This window comes from Trachurus japonicus, chromosome 10 (genome assembly GCF_045865225.1).
Source record: "Trachurus japonicus isolate A0001 chromosome 10, Traja_1.0".
In the NCBI taxonomy this organism is placed as follows: domain Eukaryota; kingdom Metazoa; phylum Chordata; class Actinopteri; order Carangiformes; family Carangidae; genus Trachurus; species Trachurus japonicus.
This window is the reverse complement of record NC_140916.1, coordinates 37,463,660-37,487,076: the sequence shown is the minus strand read 5'-3', so window position 1 is coordinate 37,487,076 and position 23,417 is coordinate 37,463,660. Positions and strand designations below refer to the sequence as shown.

The 23,417-nt window shown below is 39.9% G+C and overlaps 1 protein-coding gene across 1 annotated transcript; it reads right to left on the bottom strand.

The window, feature by feature from the left end:
* Positions 1-765: 765 nt before the first annotated feature.
* spdl1 (spindle apparatus coiled-coil protein 1) lies at positions 766-21,906 on the bottom strand. The gene is made up of 14 exons (XM_085788611.1): positions 21,882-21,906; positions 17,982-18,143; positions 16,453-16,629; positions 15,418-15,612; positions 13,744-13,893; positions 11,001-11,099; positions 10,791-10,901; positions 8,642-8,782; positions 6,948-7,054; positions 5,407-5,527; positions 4,601-4,667; positions 3,324-3,521; positions 3,097-3,178; positions 766-949 (listed from the first exon to the last, which is right to left on the bottom strand). Exons 2-14 carry the CDS (start codon positions 18,141-18,143, stop codon positions 799-801), a joined length of 1,761 nt encoding a protein of 586 aa, XP_085644737.1. The 5' UTR covers positions 21,882-21,906; the 3' UTR covers positions 766-798.
* Positions 21,907-23,417: the final 1,511 nt, after the last annotated feature.

Genomic DNA, 23,417 nt, shown 5'->3' with positions numbered 1-23,417 from the left:
TTGGTTATAAACATGATTTGTGAGGTTATAGTAACTTCACCTTCCACAATCAAATTCTGATCAATTTCCAGTCCAAGTGAGTTGAAGAAAGTGGCTAAAGCTTTTCCTGAGATGTTGTCTTCACGAGGACTGGACGCACAGATAAAGTGTAGTCAAGTTACACATGATACTGATCTTTGAGATAAAACAACTGCTGCCACAGTAAAAAGGGAAAACATATTAATATGCATACAATTAAACAAACGCTGTTTCATATGTTCATGTATCGTTTTATATTTTATTTTGTGTTAGATGCAATAATACAGTGAAATAAGAAGACAACAGTAAGTGTAAACACATGAATGAAAATAAAGCCTATCAGAGGTCCTAGCAGCATACACTGCAAAAACTCAAAATCTTTCCAAGAATATTTGTCTTATTTCTAGTCAAAACTAATCCCTTTCCACTTAAAATAAGACTCATCACCTAAAAATAATCTTATTTTTACATCATTTTCACTTGTTTCAAACTAATTTTCACTTGAAATAAGTAGAAAAATCTGCCAGTGAAAGCAAGTTTTTTGTGCTTGTAATAAGAAAGAAAAACTTGTTCCACTATCAGATTTTTCTACTTATTTCAAGTGAAAATAGGCTTGAAATAAGTAAAAAAGTGTCTAAAAACAAGCTGCTTTTTATGTGATGAGTCTTATTTTAAGTAGAGTGAGATTTGTTTTGACTAGAAATAAGACAAATGTTCTTGGTAAGAGTTTGGGTTTTTGCAGTGTACAGATAAAGAGCATGGCTGTGCTGCAGATGAGGCCTACTGCTGGGCACACTGGCTCTCCATGCTGCTGCCTTTGGAGCGGACATGGATCATCTCCACCGCTCTGGCCTTCCTCCCTCTCTCCTCCCGTTTGTTCTCCGGCTGGTTCGCCTCCGTCAACTTCTCTTTACAGTCCGTCACAGGAGAGCTTCAAGGACCAACACACACACACACCAAATGTATAAACATACTGCAGTCAGCTATACTAATGATCTGATTATTGTGTTTTGTTTGCTACAAATAAATATACATTTAGTTAAAGGGATAGTAGCATTTTTTTTAAAGTGGGGTTGTATGATCTACAAATAGCCCCCAAGTACTTTAATTGCAGTAGAAGACTCTCTGCACTCCTCCCGTTAGCAACGCCAGCCCATAATAGCCCTGCCCAGAGATTTACAACATACAGTGTTGTGAACAGACCCAAAGAAACGGCCTATTTTCACGGCCTAAAAGAGGTTTTACGTGAAAAAAAAATACACAGTTCCATTGTTCGCTATAATATAATTTTTTCCAGCCCTTCAAAGTGCAGGAAAAACACAGTTTTTATTTGGACCTAACCAACTGCTGATCGGCGGGCGCTAACCCTGGGCGGAGGGATACGTGAGTTCTCTGGGCAGGGCTATTATGGGCTGGCGTTGCTAACGGGAGGAGTGCAGAGAGTCTTCTACTGCAATTAAAGTACTTAGGGGCTATTTGTAGATCATACAACCCCACTTTAAAAAAAATGCTACTATCCCTTTAATCTTAGTCAACACAAACTGTTCAAATGTATCTTTTGTCACGCTGCAGCCTGTGCTATGAAGCTAGTTATCAGCTGTCAAAGTTGCAGAGTGGTTCATTCTTAACATCAGAGTAGCTACAGTAGGAATGATGTACAGTATTTACAGGTTTTCTCCACTGGTTTGGCTCATTTTCTGAAACAGAAATGACATTCTCCAAACAACATGGACAAACCTCCAAACCACTCAGCAAATGTTCACAACAGAACTGTATTTCTCATTCATTTCATCAAATTGCAAATGTCTTTGTACATCTTTGCAAATGATTAAGTACAGGTAGCTGCAGTTAGCACAGTGTCCAATAGATCTTGTTTTTTTGTTGTTTTTTTAAGTATATTTTTGGCTTTTCATGCCCTTATTTGATAGGACAGTTGAAAGAGACAGGAAATGGGCGCGGGAATCGAACTGGGGCCGCCTGCAGTGAGGACTATAGCCTCAACACATGGGGCGGGTGCCCTGAGAATAGATCTTGTTGATCTAAACTGATTGTTGATTCTCAGGGCCTGTCCCAATATGCACACTCTATCACACTTACACACTTGGCCACTTGGCGTGTGCGTTCATGTTCTTAGTGTCAGTGTTCAGTGTGTCCCGTTTCTCCAACGACCGAAAGTGCAGCAGCTTGATTTGCACTTTACCCACACTTATGGTCAGACCGCATCCCAGCGGTGTTTGGCCAAGTATAAATCCCACAATGCACCACGGTGAAGTCCGCCGTCACCCAGAGCCACAAGTCACGTTTAGGAAATGTGATTGAATTAATCTCATAATTATGACCTTTTAATGTCATATTTTATATCCATCATCATGCTCTGTTCATGTTTTTATATTTTCGTTTTTCTTGTTTGTTTTATTTACTTACAGAGTTGGGTTTACACATTTATGATGTGAATCTTGCGCATAGAGACACTTTAGGAGGAGATGAGACTGATCCAGCAGCACTGGTTATTAAAACTGTTGCTGTGTGTGTGTGTGTGTGTAGTAGTTGTGCTAGTGTGCTGTGTGCAACGGCACAGGCTGCACTTGTCAAGTGTGTCCCGATTGCTTTTAAATCTCCCCCCACACGCTTGGCCACTTAATCCATGCTGCACACTATATGCAAATATACGTTCCGCCGGCAAAACGTCACCAAAGTGTGGTAACCAAGCGCACTGAGCCAAGTGTGGAGGAATGGGACAGGCCCTCTGTCTAATGGTTGTTCTCTCTCCCGTTTTTTTCTTTTTATATCAAGATGTACTTGATTAATTGTATTATTATAATAACACAACAAGTTTTTTTTTATAAAATGCATTGTAAAAGGAAATATGAACAAATTCCAAAAAATAAAATAAAATCAAATAAAGGCAGCAGTGACCTTGATAATGATGACAGCAGATTGTTGCTGCCTAGGGAGGGAAATGATGATGCTCTGCTTGTGCAGTAACAGCAGCTATCAGGACAGGAAGCTACAGAAGAAAAACCTCACTGCTAAAACAACTATGAATCCACAGTGTGTGTCTGTGCTGTGAGTACTGACCTGGGGTTGGGGATCACAGCCGGCTCCTCTTCACTGATCTTCACACACTTAGCTGGCCTCCCCGGCCCAGCCAGCTCTGAGCCTGACACACACACACACACACACACACACACACACACACACACACACACACACACAGGCGTCATTAACGATCCTCACACCACTCAGCTCTGTGTTCATGTTGGAATGTAACGATCACACACACACACACACACACACACACACACCTTGCGTGGAGCTCAGTGCCTTCCCTGTAGAAGGAGCGTCAGCCTCGGGGGCCGCCGTCTGATTATGCTTGACGTCCATCTCCGTGGCAACAGCCTGCTCCTCCTTGTTAGGGGCAGCAGTGTCCTCAGAAGTAGAGTGTGTGATGTCCACAGGAAGTTTTTCTTTCTTTCTTTTCAGTATCGGATTCTTCTTGGCATCTGCAGAGAGAGTAATCCTGGTTCAGTCGGTACACTGACTCTAAATGTCCTGAGATTATGGCAACAAGCCATTTTAACATTTATTTAAAAGCCAGACTGGATATGTGTTGCAGATATCTGTAATTCAGTTTTGCCGAGTCAAAAAGAACATTTCAGATATCTGCAACTACATTCTTCCTATCCACAATTGTCATTTCAGATCCACAGCTACGTTCTTTCTAGGACAAATGACGTCATTTTTGCCGTTCATGTGTATGGGGTTTGTCATTACAGATATCTACAGTTCAGTTGCAGATATCCGCCATGTGAATTACAGATATCTGTAACTGAATTACGACTAGTACGAATTCCAGTTTGAGATATCTACAATTCGATTCTGACTAGTCATAATTCCAGTTTAAGATATCTTTAATTCACCTCAATTAAAGATATCTACATGTCACCTTTTCAGATATCTTAAATTAAGTTTTGACTAGGCGAAATGACGTTGCAGATATCCGCTATGTGAATTATTATTAAACGGATATCTGTAACTGAATTACAACTAGTACGAATTCCAGTTTGAGATATCTACAACGTCATTTCGCCTAGTCAAAACTTAATTTAAGATATCCGAAAAGGGACGTGTTAGATATCTTTAATTGAGGTGAATTAAAGATATCTTGAACTGGAATTATGACTAGTCAGAATCAAATTGAAGATATCTCAAACTGGAATTCGTACTAGTGGTAATTCAGTTACAGATATCTGTAATTCACATAGCGGATATCTGCAACTGAATTGTAGAGATCTGTAATGACAAACCCCATACACATGAACGGCAAAAGTGACGTCATTTGTCCTAGGAAGAACGTAGTTGTGGATATCTGAAATGTTCTTTTTGACTCGGCAAAACTGAATGACAGATATCTTGAATAAAAAATCTGACTATTCAAAATGTAATTAATTACGACTAGTCAGAAAGACGTTGTTGATATCTACAATGTTAATTCTGGAGAGTCAAACTTAGCTTTTAAATGTTAAATCTGCTTGCCATATGATGATGATACATGTGGCTCTAGTGTTAATTATCTACTGACCTCTGGGTTCATACTTGTGCTGCAGCTCCTCTACTCTGAGCTGGAGCTTGATCTTGTCGCTCTGAGCCTGCAGCAGACGTAGATAGACACACACAAAGAAACTGTTCAACAGACACGCAGTAAGAAGAGACCAGAGAGAGGCAACAGACTCAACAACAGTCAGCAGCAGGGCCGTTGTATAGGGGAGAAAGGTGATGATAACTCTAGGGGCCCAGCGCCCAGTGGGGCCCATAAAAAACCCCAGTAGTCTAATCTTTGTATGACTGATTTATTCTGTGTAAGACCCTGACTGATACTCATAGTACACTGTAAAAACTCAACATCTTTCTAAGAATATTTGTCTTATTTCTTGTCCAAATGTCTCATTTCTAGTCAAAACTAATCTCTTTCCGCTTAAAATAAGACTCATAACCTAAAAAATTAACTTGTTTTTAGATCATTTTCACTTGTTTCAAACAAATTTTCACTTGAAATAAGTAGAAAAATCTGCCAGTGAAAGCATGTTTTTTGTGTTTGTAATAAGGAAGAAAAACTTGTTCCACTATCAGATTTTTTCTACTTATTCCAAGTGAAAATCTGCTTGAAAGGAGTAAAAAGTGTCTAAAAACAAGCTACTTTTAATATGATGTGTCTTATTTTAAGTAGAATGAGATTTGTTTTGACTAGAAATTACATTTTGACTAGAAATAAGACAAATATTCTTGGTAAGATACTTGAGTTTTTGCAGTGTAATGCAAATGATAATACATACGTAGTCTAATAAAAAAAGGAAGGAAGGAAGCCTGGCTGACGGTCAGAGCACTCGCCTGTTTGAGCAGCCGTTCAGATGAGAAGAGTTTCCTCTCCAGTTCCAGAGCTCTCTGACTCTCCGACAGGGACTTCATCCTCTGCAGGGACAGCTCATCTCCCATACGTTCTGCATCCTTGCTGAGGATGGACACACACACACACACACACACACACACACTGACTTTCTCTGAACCAAAGAGCCCATGCATACAGACTGTCTATAAAAAGTACTCCCCCTCTTGGATGTTTTCCCCTTTTTTTGCTTTCACAATTGTATTCATGGTGGATATAATTGGGCTTTTTTGACAAGACTTTACCAAAAAAAAAAAAAGGCTTTAACATTTTTAATTAATTGACAATACTTTTTAGAATTCACCCTGAAATTACAAACAACCTCAAACACACACATTAAAGGGATACTTCTCCCAAAATCGATAATTCACCAATTTTCACCAATTTTCTACTCACCATCATGCCAAGGTGCCAAACTGATTCATCCAGGTGTGTCTGACCATTGTGACTACTCAGACACACCTGGATTAATCAGTTTGTCCAATAATGTAAGACAGGAAATGAAGGACCTGCCTTACGCCGGGTTCACACCGGACGCCGAAGCGCCGCGAATAGCCGCGGAACGGAGACCGCGTCCCTTCGGCGGCCAAGTTAACAGGTTGTGTAGTTCAGACCAGACGCGACGCGCCGCAAAGCGCCGCGATTGCTCGCGCCGTGCATTTATCGTTTCGGCGTCTGTTCTATTTTGTGCGCGAGCCGCGAGCAATCGCGTCAATCTTGGCAGGAAGTCACACATGAAACAACGAGAGAATCCGGTCAATTTTCAAAATAAAGCACTTTTCAAAATAAAATACAGCGATTGACAAATGCGACCGTATTTATATTTGTCAGACTCAACAGAGAACAAGAGAGATGAAAACACACACACACAGGATAGGGAGACACGGAGTGGGCTGGCTGCAGGGGGGCGGGGGGGTCAAAACACACAAACAAACAGGGAAAGAGAGAGAGAAAGAGAGAGAGAGAGAGAGGCAGAGACGAGTTGTTGTAAAGTGAAGGAGGACGTGAAATTAATCTTGGAAGTGAAGTACAGGGAGTTGTTTGACCCACAGCACACGGTGTTATAATTATATGAGGTTATTTACTTATCCATGATGTAAAAAACACAGCTCTGAATGTGAGTAAACAACAGCTGAGGAGCAGAGGCGCTCGCGACCGCCGCGGAGAAATCAGCGTCTGGTGTGAACTGGAGGGACGCGGCTCGCGCGCGATTTCCGCGGCCGCTCCGCGTCGCGGCGCTTCGGCGTCCGGTGTGAACCAGGCGTTAAATTCAGGAAGTGGTGGAGCTGTGCATAGAGCCCATTAAAGTACTTAGGGGCTATTTGTAGATCATACAACCCCACTTTTAAAAAACTGCTACTATCCCTTTAACACTGAGCAGTGTAGCATCAGTCAGTGAGGATGTAGAAGTGTGTGATGTTGATCTGCCTGCCTGTGTCAGACTGAAGGTGTGTTTCTGTGAATGACACGGCTTAACGTTACTCACACAGTGTTGTTGAGCTTCATCTTGAGCAGGTCGGTGTAGTAGGTTTCATCTTGGCCCTCGCTGCTCTCTGCTGGAACTGGATTGGCCGGCTGAGACTTCAGTAACATCTACACAGACACAGACAGACATAATAGTAGTTGTTCTACAGTGTGATAATCATCTGTATTGTCCTCTTTGACCGTTTCTGTATCAGCTGGGAGTTTGATGATGGGATGGTCCACTCAAAACGGCTCTTCAGAAAACGTTAGACACAGAGGCTACGTCCGTCTTCCACAGAGCAGATAGCTTGATAGTCGACTTGCCAGCCCATAGGGCCCCATTGTGAACCCGGAAATGTTGAGTACCCCAAAGTTTTATGTTAGAAATATATAGTATGGGTCCCCAGTATTCAGAAACTGCCGGATGCTAACTTATATACTTATATTGGACAATTAGCATAATTGACACAATTAGCATAAATTAGCATAATTGCCTATATGGGCAATATTTCAACAAAATTGACTTGGCTGATCTGGGCAATATTGGAGTGGTTTTAGGGGTTATTGATGATGCTGAATCCATTTCTGACGTTTTCAAAATTAAAAATGGCTAAACCGGAAGTGACCAGATTTTAACCACCAGTGGGCCGATTTTGATGGATTTCAAAATCTAGTCACTTCCGGTTTAGACAGCCATTTCGAATTTTGAAAATGTCAGAAATGGATTCAGCATCATCAATAACCCCTAAAACCACTCCAATATTGCCCAGATCAGCCAAGTCAATTTTGTTGAAATATTGCCCATATAAGCAATTATGCTAATTTATGCTAATTATGTCAATTATGCTAATTGCCCAATATGTAAGGGATAATGCCCGACGAGGTGTCCATTATCAGAAATTAATGGACGACGCGGAGACGTGAACCGTCCGACGCGAAGCAGAGGACGGTTGCTTCTGCGAAGTCCATTAATCTCTGATAATCGGACACCTCGAAGGGCATTATCCCGCTTATACCATGGTCACTTACGAGATAAATACATATTAAATCAATTACTTGTAATTGAATGTTGCTTTTACCGTTAAAATGTTGTTTTTACCGTTAAAATCATACTTCTTTAAGCGGCTGAGCCGAGCGGACTATTTAATAAACTCGTCAGCGATAAAAGAGAAAAAAAGAGGGACACTGTGACCGCAGCGTAACGTTACAGCCAGTGACTCTGCCACAGCCTGGTAGTTGATCAGTGAAGGGAGGTGAGGTGACGGCTTAAATGTTACGTGACACAAAGTTTTTCAGACGGCCAGTGCTTCTTACCGCTGGTGTGTTTACAGACTCCAGCGCTGTGATGCGCTGAAAAAAAGTTGTTTTGGTCCGAGTGTCCGTTGCCGTGGTTACTAACAAGCGTTTGAGCCAGCGCAGTAATATTTAGAACGTAATCAGGCTATTTTACCGGAACATCTTTATGGGTGTCCATTATCACTTTTTAATGGACACCCAGCAGCCAATCAGAATCGAGGATTCACCCAGACCATGGTATAAATATAAGTTAGTATCCGGCAGTTTCTGAATACTGGGGACCCATACTATATATTTCTAACATAAAACTGTGGCGTACTCAACATTTCCGGGTACTCATTGTTGGCAAGTAGACTATGATTTGGAATTTTATTTGCTTGTTTGTTTTATGAGAAAAAAAAAAGGTGAATCAGTTCTCACCTCCACCTTCTCCAGTCTCTGTAGTTTACTCATCAGATTCTGGATCTCTGCGTTCCTCTCTGACAGCATGGACTGGAGTCTCTCCAGCTGAGCCGGGTCGGCCCGGGAGCCCTGCAGCTGCATCAGGGTGGCGATCTGAACCTAGACCGGCACCATTTAACACTCAGTTATGAACAAACCACAGCACCTGTGTGTGTGTAAGGATTGCACATGTCCAGGGGTCCGTTTCAGAAAGCGAGATTAGTGGAAACTCTGAGTATGTTGAGCCTGCACTGCAAAAACTCAAAATCTTATCAAGAATATTTGTCTTATTTCTAGTCAAAACAAATCTCATTCTACTTAAAAAGACTCATCACATTTAAAAAGTAACTTGTTTTTAGACACTTTTTACAACTTTCAAGCCTATTTTCACCTAAAAAAAAAAATCTGATAGTGGAGCAAGTTTGTCTTTCTTATTACAAGCACAAAAAACTTGCTTTCACTGGCAGATTTTTCTACTTATTTCAAGTGAAAATTAGTTGGAAACAAGTGAAAATTATCTAAAAACAAGTAAATTTTTAGGTGATGAGTCTTATTTTAAGTGAAAGAGATTAGTTTTGACTAGAAACCAGACATTTTGACTAGAAATAAGACAAATATTCTTGGAAAGATTTTGAGTTTTTGCAGTGTGAGATGAGGGAAACTCAGAGTTTTCCGTTTCAGAGAGCAGGATCAGCGTAATGCTGAGTCAGTCGCTACGCTAACATGTGCTGTGAAGCAAACCTCCTCGGTGTCCAACTATTCATCAATTAAATGAACCGATCGCCAAATAATACAAGAATGAAGTAAACTAAATGTCTTAGGCTACTGTTTGATTTGAAGTATGGCTGAACAAACCAATAGAGCTATCAAATTAAAATGGACGTTTTTAAGAGGCCTCAGATTTCACAACCACATAGGCCAGTTTTTTATATAATCATGAGAAAATGCATTGCCAACCAGAGTCCATGGTTATACCTTGGGTTCGAACACGGGCTGACTGCGTGAAAGGCACATGCGCTAGCGAGTGAGCTACGTAACAACACGGCATTTTCTCCTCCGTCAATGTGTTTTTGTCCCATTGTCAGAGTTCTTTAGAGCAGTGGTTCTCAACCTTTTGTACATCAAGGACCCCTAAATTGAGACAAATTAGACCACGGACCCCCATTGGACCAAATTTGGAAGTAAACACCAGAAATACACAAATATTTGTTCTGAAACTGAAGAACATTACTTTTTTATACTTTTAAATTAGGGCCAATGGTGTGAATTTTTGGAAATATTAGAGAGAAATTTCTGGAAAAAAGTGGTCCAATTTCTCCACAAACATTTAAACATTTCTAGGAAGAAGTGGTAAAAATTAAAAATAAAATAAAATAAAAAAATTATAGAAAAAAGCAGTAAAATTTCTAAAACAAAAAAGTGTAAAAAAAAATCTAGAAAAAGTGGTAAAATTTAAAAAGAAAAACTTCCTCTAGAAAAAAGTTGTAAAATTTCTCGTAAAAAATGTTCAAAATAAAAATGTAAAAATTTTCTAGAAAAAGTGGTAAAATTTCTAAAACAAAAACGTTTTTAAAAAATCTAGAAAAAGTGGTAAAATAAAAAAAAAACTTCTAGAAAAAAGTGGTAAAATTTCTCGTAAAAAATGTTCAAAATAAAAAAGTAAAAATTTTCTAGAAAAAAGCGGTAACAATTCTAAAACAAAAAGTAAAAAAAAAAAAATCTAGAAAAAGTGGTAAAGTTTCAAGAAAAAATCGGGGACCCCCTTCAAATCTCTCAAGGACCCCTAGGGGTCCCCGGACCCCACGTTGAGAACCGCTGCTTTAGAGAACACACTGCACTCTTTTCCCCACGTCAGCTCACGCGGTTTCGGCTGAATCTGATGTTTTTCAATGTGTTCATACTCCATATGCACCGTCATTAAACTCTCCAGTTGGGTCGGAGTGAAATTCACGCCTCCCTCGGACTCAACATACTCTGGGTTGATTGAACTAATCAGCTGTTCCGAAACCGAAAACTCAGAATTTTCCAGCTCAGGCTCAATCAACCCTGAGCTCGGGATTTGACTCAGAGTTTTGTTGAGCCTGCTTTTCTGAAACGGACCCCAGTTCTTCTCTGTGACACTCGGTACCTTCATGCGCTGCAGCTGCTGCTTGCTGAAGGCATGTTGCTTCTGCAGGGACTGACACTGGACCTTCATGCTGATCAGCTGTCTCTCCATCGCGACACGTTTATCCTCCAGCTGAAACAGATACAGATGCATACTGGTGGTTTCTGCCTGTCGTTTCTTTACCTTGCATCCCAAAAAATGTTGATGCATGACAGTGTGTCTAGTATCTACCTCAGCAAACAGGGAGTTCCCTTTGCTGTTGGGGTCCTGGGCCTGCTGCAGAGCCTGGTCCAACTGCACCTGAAGGTCCCGGTTCACCTCGCGGGATTTCTGCGGAGTGACAGATACACAACATGATGAGCATGAAACAGAAACAAGGAGAAGATCTAGACACCACTACCATGTATTTTTTAGAAATATCTTAACTGAACAGTATTACCCTTGTCAACTAAAAAGAAAATATATTTTGAAAGATTACAATGTTGTGGAAGCAAGAACGATTAGAAAGTGATATTTTACTCAGTAACAACGGTTCACACATGCTGGAGGAAATGTGGAAATGACGAGGCAAACCACTATCACATCTTTTGGAGTTGCCCAGGACTATGGCCTTTTTGGGACGATATTGTGAAAACCATACAACAGATACTGGGACAACAGATTCCTCTACCATTTACAACTCTTTTTTTAAAGGGATAGTTCACCCTAGAATGATATTTCGCTCATTATCTACTCACCCTCATGTGGACTAAGGGCTGGAAGAAGTTTCAGAGTCCTCCGTGGCTTCTCTGAGTTACAGGGGGTCTCGGCGTAGCAGTGCATGTCCATATGACGGTTGCAAAGGGACACCAGAGCTCTTCGTAAAAAAACACACACAAAAAAACATCCAAATACCTCCATGCTGCTCGTATGTAATGTCCGTCTTGTGCTGAAGCCCCAAATTGCGTAATTGTCCCGAAAAAAATTAAATAAGTCTATATTTCAAGCTTGTTTGTAGCAGAAGCTTCTCGAAGCTCCTCTTCCTGGTCCGTCCAAATCTCGCGTGATTCGCAGTAACCGCACTGACGCCGGCGCAAATCACGCGAGATTTGGACGGACCAGGAAGAGGAGCTTCGAGAAGCTTCCGCTACAAACAAGCTTAAAATATAGACTTATTTAATTTTTTTCGGGACAATTACGCAATTTGGGGCTTCAGCACAAGACGGACATTACATACGAGCATCATGGAGGTATTTGGATGTTTTTTTGTGTGTGTTTTTTTACGAAGAGCTCTGGTGTCCCTTTACAACCGTTATATGGACATGCACTGCTACGCCGAGACCCCCTGTAACTCAGAGAAGGGACGGAGGACTCTGAAACTTCTCCCAGCCCTTAGTCCACATGAGGGTGAGTAGATAATGAGCGAAATATCATTCTAGGGTGAACTATCCCTTTAAGTGATTTACCTGACGGGATGGCAGAAAATGATAAATACCTCTTAAGAATAATGTCTGCAGCAGCAAAAAAATCTATTACCCGTAAGTGGCTGCAGTCAGACCCACCCACAACCTCTAACTGGTTAGAGGTTATCAAAGAAATTCACCAGATGGAGAGACTAACCTTCCTGCTCAGGCTAAAAAGAGACCTGTGCTACGCAAGATGGGAAAAACGGATGCCGTTCTTGACGAACGAGGAGGGTCCTTCGTGACCTCCCCCTCCTTTCTACTTTTGTTTTATTGTCTTGCTAATGCTCTGTTTGATGTGGAGTATAACCGCCAGATACTTTCCAAGGGACACGTACTGTTTGAACTGAGTAGAACAAAAAATGTATTTGTTGATTGCCCTCAAGTGACCCAATTGCCTGGCTATGTTATTTCTCATTTGAATGTACTGTGATATTGTCATGTTTGACTATTCCTGAAATAAAAACTAATAAAAAATATAAGTATAAAAAAAAAAGAAAAAGAAAGTGATATTTGTCTTATCCTGTCCCTCAGAAAACAAAAGAGATCACATTTAAAATACTGAATGACATTTATCCATCAAACCACTTCCTACATACTAGATTTAATTTGGATAATAATAGGTATGTGTGGTTTTTGTGAGAATGATATCGAAACAGTAGAACTTTTTTTTTTTTGAATGCGACTATGTTGTACAATTTTGGACTTCATTTCAAAACTGGCTGTTATCTAAACACATTATTTTGCCCCCATTAAATTGGATGTCAATCAAGGTTGGACTACAGTTAAAGGAAAAGAACTTGGACTTTTTGGTGAACATTTTAATTTCCCTTGGAAAACATTTCATCAACAGATGTAAGACCTCAAAGTGAAACCCCACTTCAATGGATGGATAAACAAACTCAGAATGTATAAAAAAATCTTTGCATTACATGAAAAGCAAAAATGCCAGGCTACAAGATGAGACTGTTGTTCACTCATGACGGACAAATATGGACACATGTGCAAACACACACGTAATCTGTATGTACTGTCTAGAGCTAAACTTCAGCTCTGTATACTACCTGCTGCCAACATGTTATGTCAAAAGTAAAAGAATGTTATATCAAAATGTAAAGAAAAAAAAGAAGAAAGCAAAAGAAAAGATTATGATAAAGATTTTTATTCTGTGGGTAATGGGGGCAGGACTAGATAAGCTTTTGCTTCTCCCGCTTTCCCTTTCGGCCATGTGTATTGTATTATTTGAACTAAGATAAAGTGTGATGATGATGATTTAAATTGACATGCCCGAAATAAACAAATTGATTGATTGATTGATTGATGCCCTACGGTTATTTTCTTTGCTGGACTTATTTACTATTGTGGACTGAGACCTTCACGTTCTCTTTTCTTTTTCTTTTTGTTCTTAATTGATCAAGATATCTGATTCAGCACTGTGCATTTATCTATTACCAATGTGCCTTTAATGTTTGTATTTTGAAGATACTTCAATAAAAAAAAACTAGCATGTATTTCTTCTTGTACAGATTTACCTCTAAGGAATTGAAGCAGTTGACGGCCTCTTTCTCCCTGTCCTCCTTCTCCTCTGTGGTTTGCTCCAGCTGCCGCTGCAGGCTGCTGGTGGTCAGCTCCAGCTGCTGCTCTCTGTACTGACTCTCCTGCAGCGTCTGCTCCAGCTCCACCTGTCACACAGAGGCTACGTGTTATCTGCTGCTGCTGGGAGGAAAGCAGGTGTCCCAGGGCTCAGGAGGCAGAGCAGGCCATGCACCCAAAAGATGGTGGGTCGATCCTCGATCCTACATTGGCAGTGCAAAATCAAGGGGAGAGCCACTTTTGCGACAACATACTAAGTCACTTTTGCAAATGTGCATTTCTACATATAAATTGGACATCCCACCAAAAAAGAAACAACACAGCCAATACATTTTCATTTTAGACCATATTTACCTTAATACTGGGATGAGGGGAAGCTGGCCATGCATGTCCTTGACTTTCTTAATGTAGTTTGTTGTCAATCACAGTGAGGGTTTGTTGCATATTAAACACAGAGGGTTCATGCCGAACAAATAAAAATTTGTCTGCCCACTTGTCTTGAAATTTTCTGTGCTCATCTTGTGCTTCCTATTTTTTCGTTTCTTACTGGGTAGCCTACACCGTTTGCCTTCATCCCCTTTCTGGTGTCTTCGTGCTGGTTTTTGTCCTTTTTCTTGTTAAAACGGTCCATCACGCTGGCTAGCGGAGCTATACGTAGCCTGCCTGCAAACGTGCGCTGCAGTCAAGTGTTGTAAACAATGCCACATGGCCTGCCGGCTGCGTTGCCAGGTTTGACAATGCCCCCTTTAGGGATCACCATTAAGGCTTAAAATACTTCCTTTCACCTTCATTATTTGGGTGAAGGGAGAAGTAGATTCGGATGTTTGCGTTTTTGTAGTGCAGTGTTGTATGTTTATCAGGGTTCCTACATCTTAAGCCAAGTTAAATTTAAGACTTTTTAAGACTTTTTTAAAGCCACTTGAAATTAAATTTAAGACTGACTTCATAATAAACACAAATGCAGAAAAAAAAAGAAAAACCCCACATCAATTACATAGGGTTATAGGGACAATTTAACCCACTTTCCTATGTGATCCAAGGTAAAGTGACTGCTACATGAACATTGGATTGTGTCTCTTTCCAGCTGTCCTTTCTAAATAAATGCATAAAAAGTCTGAAAAAAAAAAAAAAACACTGACTCGGGAGCTGGAGGCGGTGAGAAATTTAGAGTTGACGGCCGCCACTAACTTCTCTATGTCTGAATGTTACCAATTATTTTGAGATTTGAGACTAATTACAACCATAAAATATCACTTACCAAGTGTTAACATTTTTAAGACTTTTGAAAAATTGATTTAAGACATTTTAATGCCAATTAAGGCCTTGTTTTTAGATGAATGAATTCAATGCTTTTTAAGATTTTTTAAGGATGTGTAAGAACCCTGGTTTATGTAGCACATTTGAAAAAATGTATTGGCTGTGTTACATAGGAAGCTACCAAGCGAGCCACCAATTATAGCTTGACGAGCCGCATGTGGCTCGCGAGCCGCGCAATGAGTAACACTGTCCTAGATCCTGGCTGCTCAGGCTCCACCTGATGGGTGAATGTACCAAGTATAGTATAGTCCAGTCCATCTCCCATGTGCCAGATGAACAGTTATTTAGTCCCCTACCTTAATGCTCTCCAGATCCGCAATCTTCAACTGCACCTCGATCACCTCAGACGTCATGGATACTTGTGTGTGTTCGTTCAGCGCTTGCAGCTCTTCCATTTTGTTATTCAGCGTTTCCGTCTGCACCTCCAGTTTGTGTTTCAGCTGCTTCTCCCTGAGCTCAGATTCATCCAGAGCCGACTGCAACCTGAGCATCTGAGAGCAAACACATCACATGATTATTTTACCTTATTAAAGGGATAGTAGCATTTTTTTTAAAAGTGGGGTTGTATGATCTCCAAATAGCCCCTAAGTACTTTAATTGCAGTAGAAGACTCTCTGCACTCCTCCCGTTAGCAACGCCAGCCCATAATAGCCCTGCCCAGAGATTTACAACATACAGTGTTGTGAACAGACCCAAAGAAACGGCCTATTTTCACGGCCTAAAAGAGGTTTTACCTGAAAAAAAATACACAGTTCCATTGTTCACTATAATATAATTTTTTCCAGCCCCTCAAAGTGCAGGAAAAACACAGTTTTTATTTGGACCTAACCAACTCACGTATCCCTCCGCCCAGGGTTAGCACCCACCGATCAGCAGTTGGTTAGGTCCAAATAAAAACTGTGTTTTTCCTGAACTTTGAAGGGCTGGAAAAAATTATATTATAGCGAACAATGGAACTGTGTATTTTTTTCCAGGTAAAACCTCTTTTAGGCCGTGAAAATAGGCCGTTTCTTTGGGTCTGTTCACAACACTGTATGTTGTAAATCTCTGGGCAGGGCTATTATGGGCTGGCGTTGCTAACGGGAGGAGTGCAGAGAGTCTTCTACTGCAATTAAAGTACTTAGGGGCTATTTGTAGATCATACAACCCCACTTTAAAAAAAAATGATACTATCCCTTTAAGGCTGCAACAAACGATTATTTTCATTATCGATTAATCCGTCATTAATTTGAACGATTACTTTAAAAAAAAAATGCTACTATCCCTTTAAGACAGCACTGTTAGGTTTGTTTCTAGCACAGTAGAAGCCAGTAGAGCCCAGGAGAGTCGACCTTGTTGTGGAGCTCACTGAGAGCCGTGCTGTGGCTCCTCTCCAGATGTTCCTGCTGCTCCTGCAGCTGCTGCCTCTGCTGGCTCTTCACACACTCACGGTCCGACTGCAGTGACTCCAGCATCCGCGTCTTCAGCTGCACTTCTTTCTGCAGCGAGTACTTCTCCTGTTCCAGGGCCTGTGAGGGGACACCAGGACAGGTGGTTTAAGGCAAGGCAAGGCATCTTTATTTATATAGCGCATTTCATACCAAGGCAACTCAATGTGCTTTACATAAAGACAAAACATTAAAAAAAGAAGCATAAGACAGAATAAAAACAAACAAAACACTAAAAACAGAGTTAAAAGCAAGAGCAAATAAAAGTAAAAGAAAAAAAAAAGATAAAGTTTTAAGTTCTCAGCTATAAGCACGTGAAAAGAGAAATGTTTTTAACCTGGATTTAAAAGTGCTTACAGTTGGGGCTGATCTCAGTTCTGCTGGTAGTTTAAAGCTCTAGTCTGTCTGGACAATCCACAGATCTGATCATGAGAAGTTTTATCCTGAAGAAGTAGTTCTTACATAGACTGTTGACTCAGAATTTCATATCTTAAAAGGATAGTTCGACATTTTGGCAAATTGGCCCATTGCCATAATCCCTATAGTCTTAGCAGTAGGTTTGTTACCTTTAATTGTCGGAGCAAGCTGTTTTTAGAACGGTGGAGCAGAGCGGTGAGTTGCTCAGAGCTACGCTACGGAGGCTCATTATGGGATTTCTTATTATCTCATAGCGTGGTGAATGTGCAGCTCACAACTTGTCCACCAGAGCGTTGTGGAGTTGTTGGATTGTGTATTTGATGAGATTAATGAGGGGAAACCAAGAAATCCCATGAGCCTCCATTAGTAGCGTAGCTCTGAGCAGCTCACGGCTCTGCCCCGCCGTTCTAAAAATAGCTTGCACCGACAATTAAAGGGCAATGGAGCAATTTGCCAAAATGTTCAACTATCCCTTTAAACCCAGGAACAGAACATTTTTGCATGGTAATTGCTCTACAAGGGTTTATACAGGAATCTTGAAGTTAATTCTAACACCTTTTTAAGACTTTTTCAAGACCTTATCAATATTTTTCAAGACCTCACCGCCACTTCAAGCTGTAACCATTTACATCAGTGGCACTTTTAACTTAACAGTTTTAGTTTGTGATAAAGACTAGACCGCTATGATGATTATTCAAAATAGGCTGGGATAATAAATCAAAGGCAAAGTTTATAAAAAAGTTTTTGTTTCTTGTAGGGCTGTAGCCGATATCCGAGTACCCGAGTATTCGCTTGGCTTGGGCGGTATCCGAGTACCATTTCGCTACTCGGATACCTTCAAAATTTAAGACTTTATAATGTCGTGAAAAGACTTTTTAATACTTTTTAAGGGTCTTAATTTTCCAAAAATTGACTTATCACCTTTTAATACTTTTCAAGAACCCGCGGATACCCTGTCTACAAGTCAGAGTGAAAATGTGTGACTCGGGCTGTGCTTTGTGTCAGCTGAGTCATACCTCAAGTGCATTGGTCATCTCTATTCTCTGCTCGTCCAGTCTGCTCTGCAGCTCCATGTGCTGGTTGAGCAGGTCTAAACCGGCCTGAGCCGCCTGCTGGACCTGCTCCTCCCTCTCCTTCAGCTGCCTCTGCAGCCGCTGGATCTGCTCCTCGGCCGACATCTGGAGGGAAAAGGAAAGGGATAGTTCATATTGCATTGTATTTATTGCAACTTCCCAACATATTGTAACTGTACAACTGTTCTGTTGATGTAAAATGAACAAGGGTAAGCATGGCTGAATAAAAACTTGCCAACACCAACAGTGGATCACAAAGTTTAAGTTCAGCAAATAATTATTTGAAAAAAAAAGAAGAAATCTTTCTGTAGCCTATTTAATTTTTTTTTGTTTTTTTCTGTATCAAAAAATTAAGTCAGAAAATATTTCAGTGTCACAATTCAATATTGAGCTTTTTGGTCTTTTATCTTTCAAACATTTGACAGTATCAGTGTTAATCTAGCATTATAGATGACTTTGTTTTCAGGGAAGGCGTTAGTGAAATCTGCTTCATGATTCAAGCACCATGTTGACTGCAGCCTGCCTCACTACATATCCAACACTAGGGATGTCACCATTATACATTTTCTTGGTACATTTATTGTCAGAGAAATAATCACAGTATTACGATTATCACGATTATTATGCATTAATTAATTTCACAACACTATGAATGTGTAAAAATGTACTTATATAGTCAAAATATAACTACATTACTCATTGTTTACACAAAATATTTCAAGTATCCTATTAATATATGACCAATTCTTAATCCCCAGGTGAAATGTTTGAAATATTCAGGTCATAAATTGTCATCTATACCAATTGTTTACGTTTATTTTTATCGTTTTTTGTTTAGTTTAGTTTTTTTTTTTATTAAAAATGACACGCTAACATTTAAATTCCTACCAATTCAATGTTATGTTAGTTAAATGGACCAGTATCTGTGCATTTACCTTTATTTTTGCTGCACATCTGTTGATATGGTTCTAACATCATCTTTTTGTGAAAGTGACGGTATTTAGGAATCTTTACGATTAATTAATTGTGGCGTTTAATACCACGATTAATTGTGAAAACAAGTAATCGTGACATCCCTATCCAACACTGTACCCACATGCAGCAGCTTCATACTGCTTATTGGTGGAATGGTGTGCTATGCGAGGTCCCTCAAAATGAATCAGATTAATCAATTAATCGAACAATAATCGATTGTTAAATTAATCGTCAACTATTTTGATAATCAAATAATTGGTTTGAGTCGTTTTTTAAGAATAAAAAGTCCAAATTCTCTGATTGCAGGCAGCTTCTTAAATGTGAATATTTCTGGTTTCTTTGTTCCTTTATGACAATAAACTGAGTCTCTGTTTGGTTTGTGGACGAAACAAGACATTTGAGGACGTCATCTGGTGGTTTGAGAAACAGTAAACACTGATTGATATTTCTCAACATTTTATTGACCAAACAACTAATTGATTAATCGTTCAAATTAATGACGGATTTATCGATAATGAAAATAATCGTTTGTTGCAGCCTTAAAGGGATAGTAGCATTTTTTTTAAAGTGTGGTTGTATGATCTCCAAATAGCCCCTAAGTACTTTAATTGCAGTAGAAGACTCTGCACTCCTCCCGTTAGCAACGCCAGCCCATAATAGCCCTGCCCAGAGATTTACAACATACAGTGTCGTGAACAGACCCAAAGAAACGGCCTATTTTCACGGCCTAAAAGAGGTTTTACCTGGAAAAAAATACACAGTTCCATTGTTCGCTATAATATAATTTTTTCCAGCCCTTCAAAGTGCAGGAAAAACACAGTTTTTATTTGGACCTCTGTGAGTCTGTGAGTCTGACACAGTTCAACATCAGAGGGTGTGCATGAGGTTGTGTGTGTGCAGACAGACTGCCCACTGCCCACTGCTATTCATTTGTGTGGTTTGTTGTGGCAACCAACCACACAAGGTTAACAACTGTTAGCCTACAACCCTCAATGCAGACCACTTCTAACAACTGCATCTATGCATCAGTGGTGGTCAGAGGTGTCAGCACGGAGCCTGGACAGGGATACAGACTTTCCTTCAATGATCAGGCATGAAGTTTTGCCCCTAAAATTTGAGACAGTGCAATGACAACAATGTGAAGGCAGTCAAACTGTGCTTTAATATCAGTATTGACCATACAAATTCCATTTGAGTTGGGCTCTTATTCTGACAGATAGTCAGTAGTAGCTATTACTGTCACTCACAACATGACCAGACTTTACACTTTGTATGAACTAAGTTACTGCTTTCAAAGACAGTTGTTTGTTTGTTGTTTAAACAATCAACATTTGTATTGTGTTTTAAAATAGTATCTCTTCTCAGTTGCTTGTAAGCTCATACTTATGAGCTCTCACACCAGTGTCGGTTCAATAGGTGTTAACGTTAGGTTAATGGAGGTCCCACAAACAGACTCAACACTGAAGTCCAGCCAGCCCACACTTTGAAATCCTTGGTCAAGGCAGCCCACACGTTGTTTTAAGGTGCGCGCATATACGGCACATTACGGCAAGAGCCAGAAAGTGCCCGTAAAATGAAAGCAACGCCCCCGAAACGTCTGATGTTGCATTTCAAAATAAAAGCCTTTAACACTGCATTTGTGTACATTTAAAGTATTATTTTAAGAAAAACTGCTAGTTATTACTGTACCATTCCACTCCAGACTGATAGTACTCGACCTCAGGATAACACCCAGAAATAATCAGACCAATCTGATGTGGAATTTCAGAATAAAAGCCCTCTGAACTTTAATGTTTTTGAAGTATTTTGTGTACATTTACAGTATTATTTTAAGAAAAACTGCTAGTTATTACTGTACCATTCCACTTCAGACTGATAGTACTCGACCTGAAGATGATACCCAGAAAAAAATCAGACCAATCTGATGTGGAATTTCAGAATAAGAGCCCACTGAACTTGCATATTTTTAAGTATTTTATGTATATTTACAGTATCATTTTTTTTTAAACTACTAGTTATTACTGTACCATTCCACTTCAGACTGATAGTACTCGACCTGAAGATGACACCCAGAAAAAATCAGGGCGATCTGATGTTGAATTAAATGATACTGTAAATGTACACAAAGCTCTTAAAAATATTAAAGTTCAGAGGGCTTTTATTCTGAAATTCCACATCAGATTGGTCTGATTTTTACTGGGTGTTATCCTGAGGTCGAGTACTATCAGTCTGGAGTGGAATGGTACAGTAGTAACTAGCAGTTTTTTTTTTAATGATACTGTAAATGTACATAAATGCAGTGTTAAAGGCTTTTATTTTGAAAGGCTGGCTTTTATTTTGAAATGCAACATCAGACGTTTCGGGGGCGTTGCTTTCATTTTACGGGCACTTTCTGGCTCTTGCCGTAATGTGCCGTATATGCGCGCACCTTAAAACAACGTGTGGGCTACTGGGCTGGCTGGACTTCAGTGACTCAACGGCTGTAACGTTAAACGGACCGGTGTCAGTGAACTGCCGAACCTCAGGCGTCTCCCACCGGGGACAGGAGCATCACGGTATGAGACATGGATGTACAGAAGCGTGATATGTTGTTGGAGAACACTGTCTCCTGTGGATAAATCACTGAGACGTCCACCAGCCCCAGCCCCAGACCCAGAGCCCCCCCAGCCGCCCCGGCCGACAACAACATCAACAGACTAACGTTAACTAACTAACTAACCGTCACCGTCACCGTCGACGTTACTGACGCTTCAGAGCCGCTGACAGTTGAATGTTCCTTCTAGTGACTTAGAAGTAGCAACACACAGCAGCTTCTAGACATTTTCTATCATTATAAAGCGGATAATGTCAACGAATGAATCATTTTACCTCGTCTGTGGTGAAAAGTCTTCCGTCAACACACAACCATAACTGACCGCCACTTTGGTTTAATGCAGTTCAAACGAACTATCGCGATAGTTACGAGAGTGGCTCACCGAGAGTTGTGTCTGATTGGCCAGTGGGCCGGAACGTAGGTTTTTTTTTTTTTTTTTTTGTCAAAGCTTTATTTCAAATTCACAATGTCATACATTCCAATTTGAACTCATTTGAGGAAAAAACATTTGCTTGCATTTAAAACAGTACAAGCTTATAACATATCAAACAGGTCAAATAAAAGAAAATAAAATTAAAATAATAATTTCAGGGGTTGACATTTCAACATAGTGCATCGAGCGTGTTTAAGAACATAGGACTGTAAACTCAAAGAGCAAGAGACTCTGACATTGTTTCATACAACTCATTTATGGACTGGTTTTCCTCCGATAACACCTTTAGGGATGTTATATAGTTTTTAATTTCATTCTTACAATGGATTTATTCCAAATCTATAATTTTAGTCCACTATTGCTTTTAGAGAACAGTTCAAACAATAGGCCTACAATAATTCTATTTAATACAATACCAATGCCCCAAAAAAACAGATATACCATATACTATGTGTACAAGTACAAAGATGTATAACCTAGTAAAATGGTTGAAGGTTGATCACAGCTCACACACTTGTGACCAGTTGTCAAGGTAACCTAATCAGATTTTGGACAATGGATTAGATCAAATCTTGAAAATGGGTTGTTGGAGTTTGAGTTTGGGTTGTTCAAAACCAAAAATGGATTTTGAGATCGGATAAAATCATGTATTCTTGGTTTTAATCTGGATCAAACTCTCAGTTTGTGTTGTTCAAAACCTTTTAGTAGGATCAGGATAACTTTGATCCAAAAAAAATCAGGATTATTCTGATCCCAGCAGCCGGTGGATTCAAGGTGGTTTTCAGGAACAAAATGTGCTTTAATTAAATAAATTTCAAACTGGTAAAATAAACAATATTAATAATGCTGCTGATGATCTACCTGCTGTTTACAGACCTAGTAGCCTTCAGTGTGTCATAAACTGGATTTGGTACCAATCTTATCTGGATCAGACTGGTCCAAAAGTAAGAAGGATTACCAGGTGATCCTGAATAGCAAAAAGGGATTTTAAAATCTGTATAATTTTGATCCAGTCCACCTGTTCTATAATGTTGGTCCAGTCTTAACCAAGTTTAACAAAAATGAAGCCTGACTGACCTACTGTAAGACCTGTGTTACCATGGTTACGGAGCGACACCTGTGCTGACCAGTAGCAATAATGGATGAATTCAGGTGTCACACTTGCTGTATTAAAGACAAAGTCAAAGTGTCGTGGCCAGCCTGGTGGTGTCTGCTCTACTTGGACAGAGTACTCCACCCCAGTATTTGAGTAAGAGTACAAATACTACTGGTCAAAATTTACTCTGTTACAAGTAAAAGTAGCTCAGTCGACGTGTTACTCCAGTAAGAGTAAAAAAGTACTTGCTTTTAAAGCAGGGTTTCCGTGGGTCATTAAAAA

Excerpts from the sequence above, each read along its gene's own strand:
- spdl1 (XM_085788611.1), bottom strand. The coding sequence starts at position 18,143 with ATGTCGGCCGAGGAGCAGATCCAGCGGCTGCAGAGGCAGCTGAAGGAG. Across the intron at positions 16,630-17,981 it reads AGATGACCAATGCACTTGAG|GCCCTGGAACAGGAGAAGTA; the intron begins GTATGACTCAGC and ends GTCCCCTCACAG. Across the intron at positions 10,902-11,000 it reads GGAACTCCCTGTTTGCTGAG|CTGGAGGATAAACGTGTCGC; the intron begins GTAGATACTAGA and ends TATCTGTTTCAG.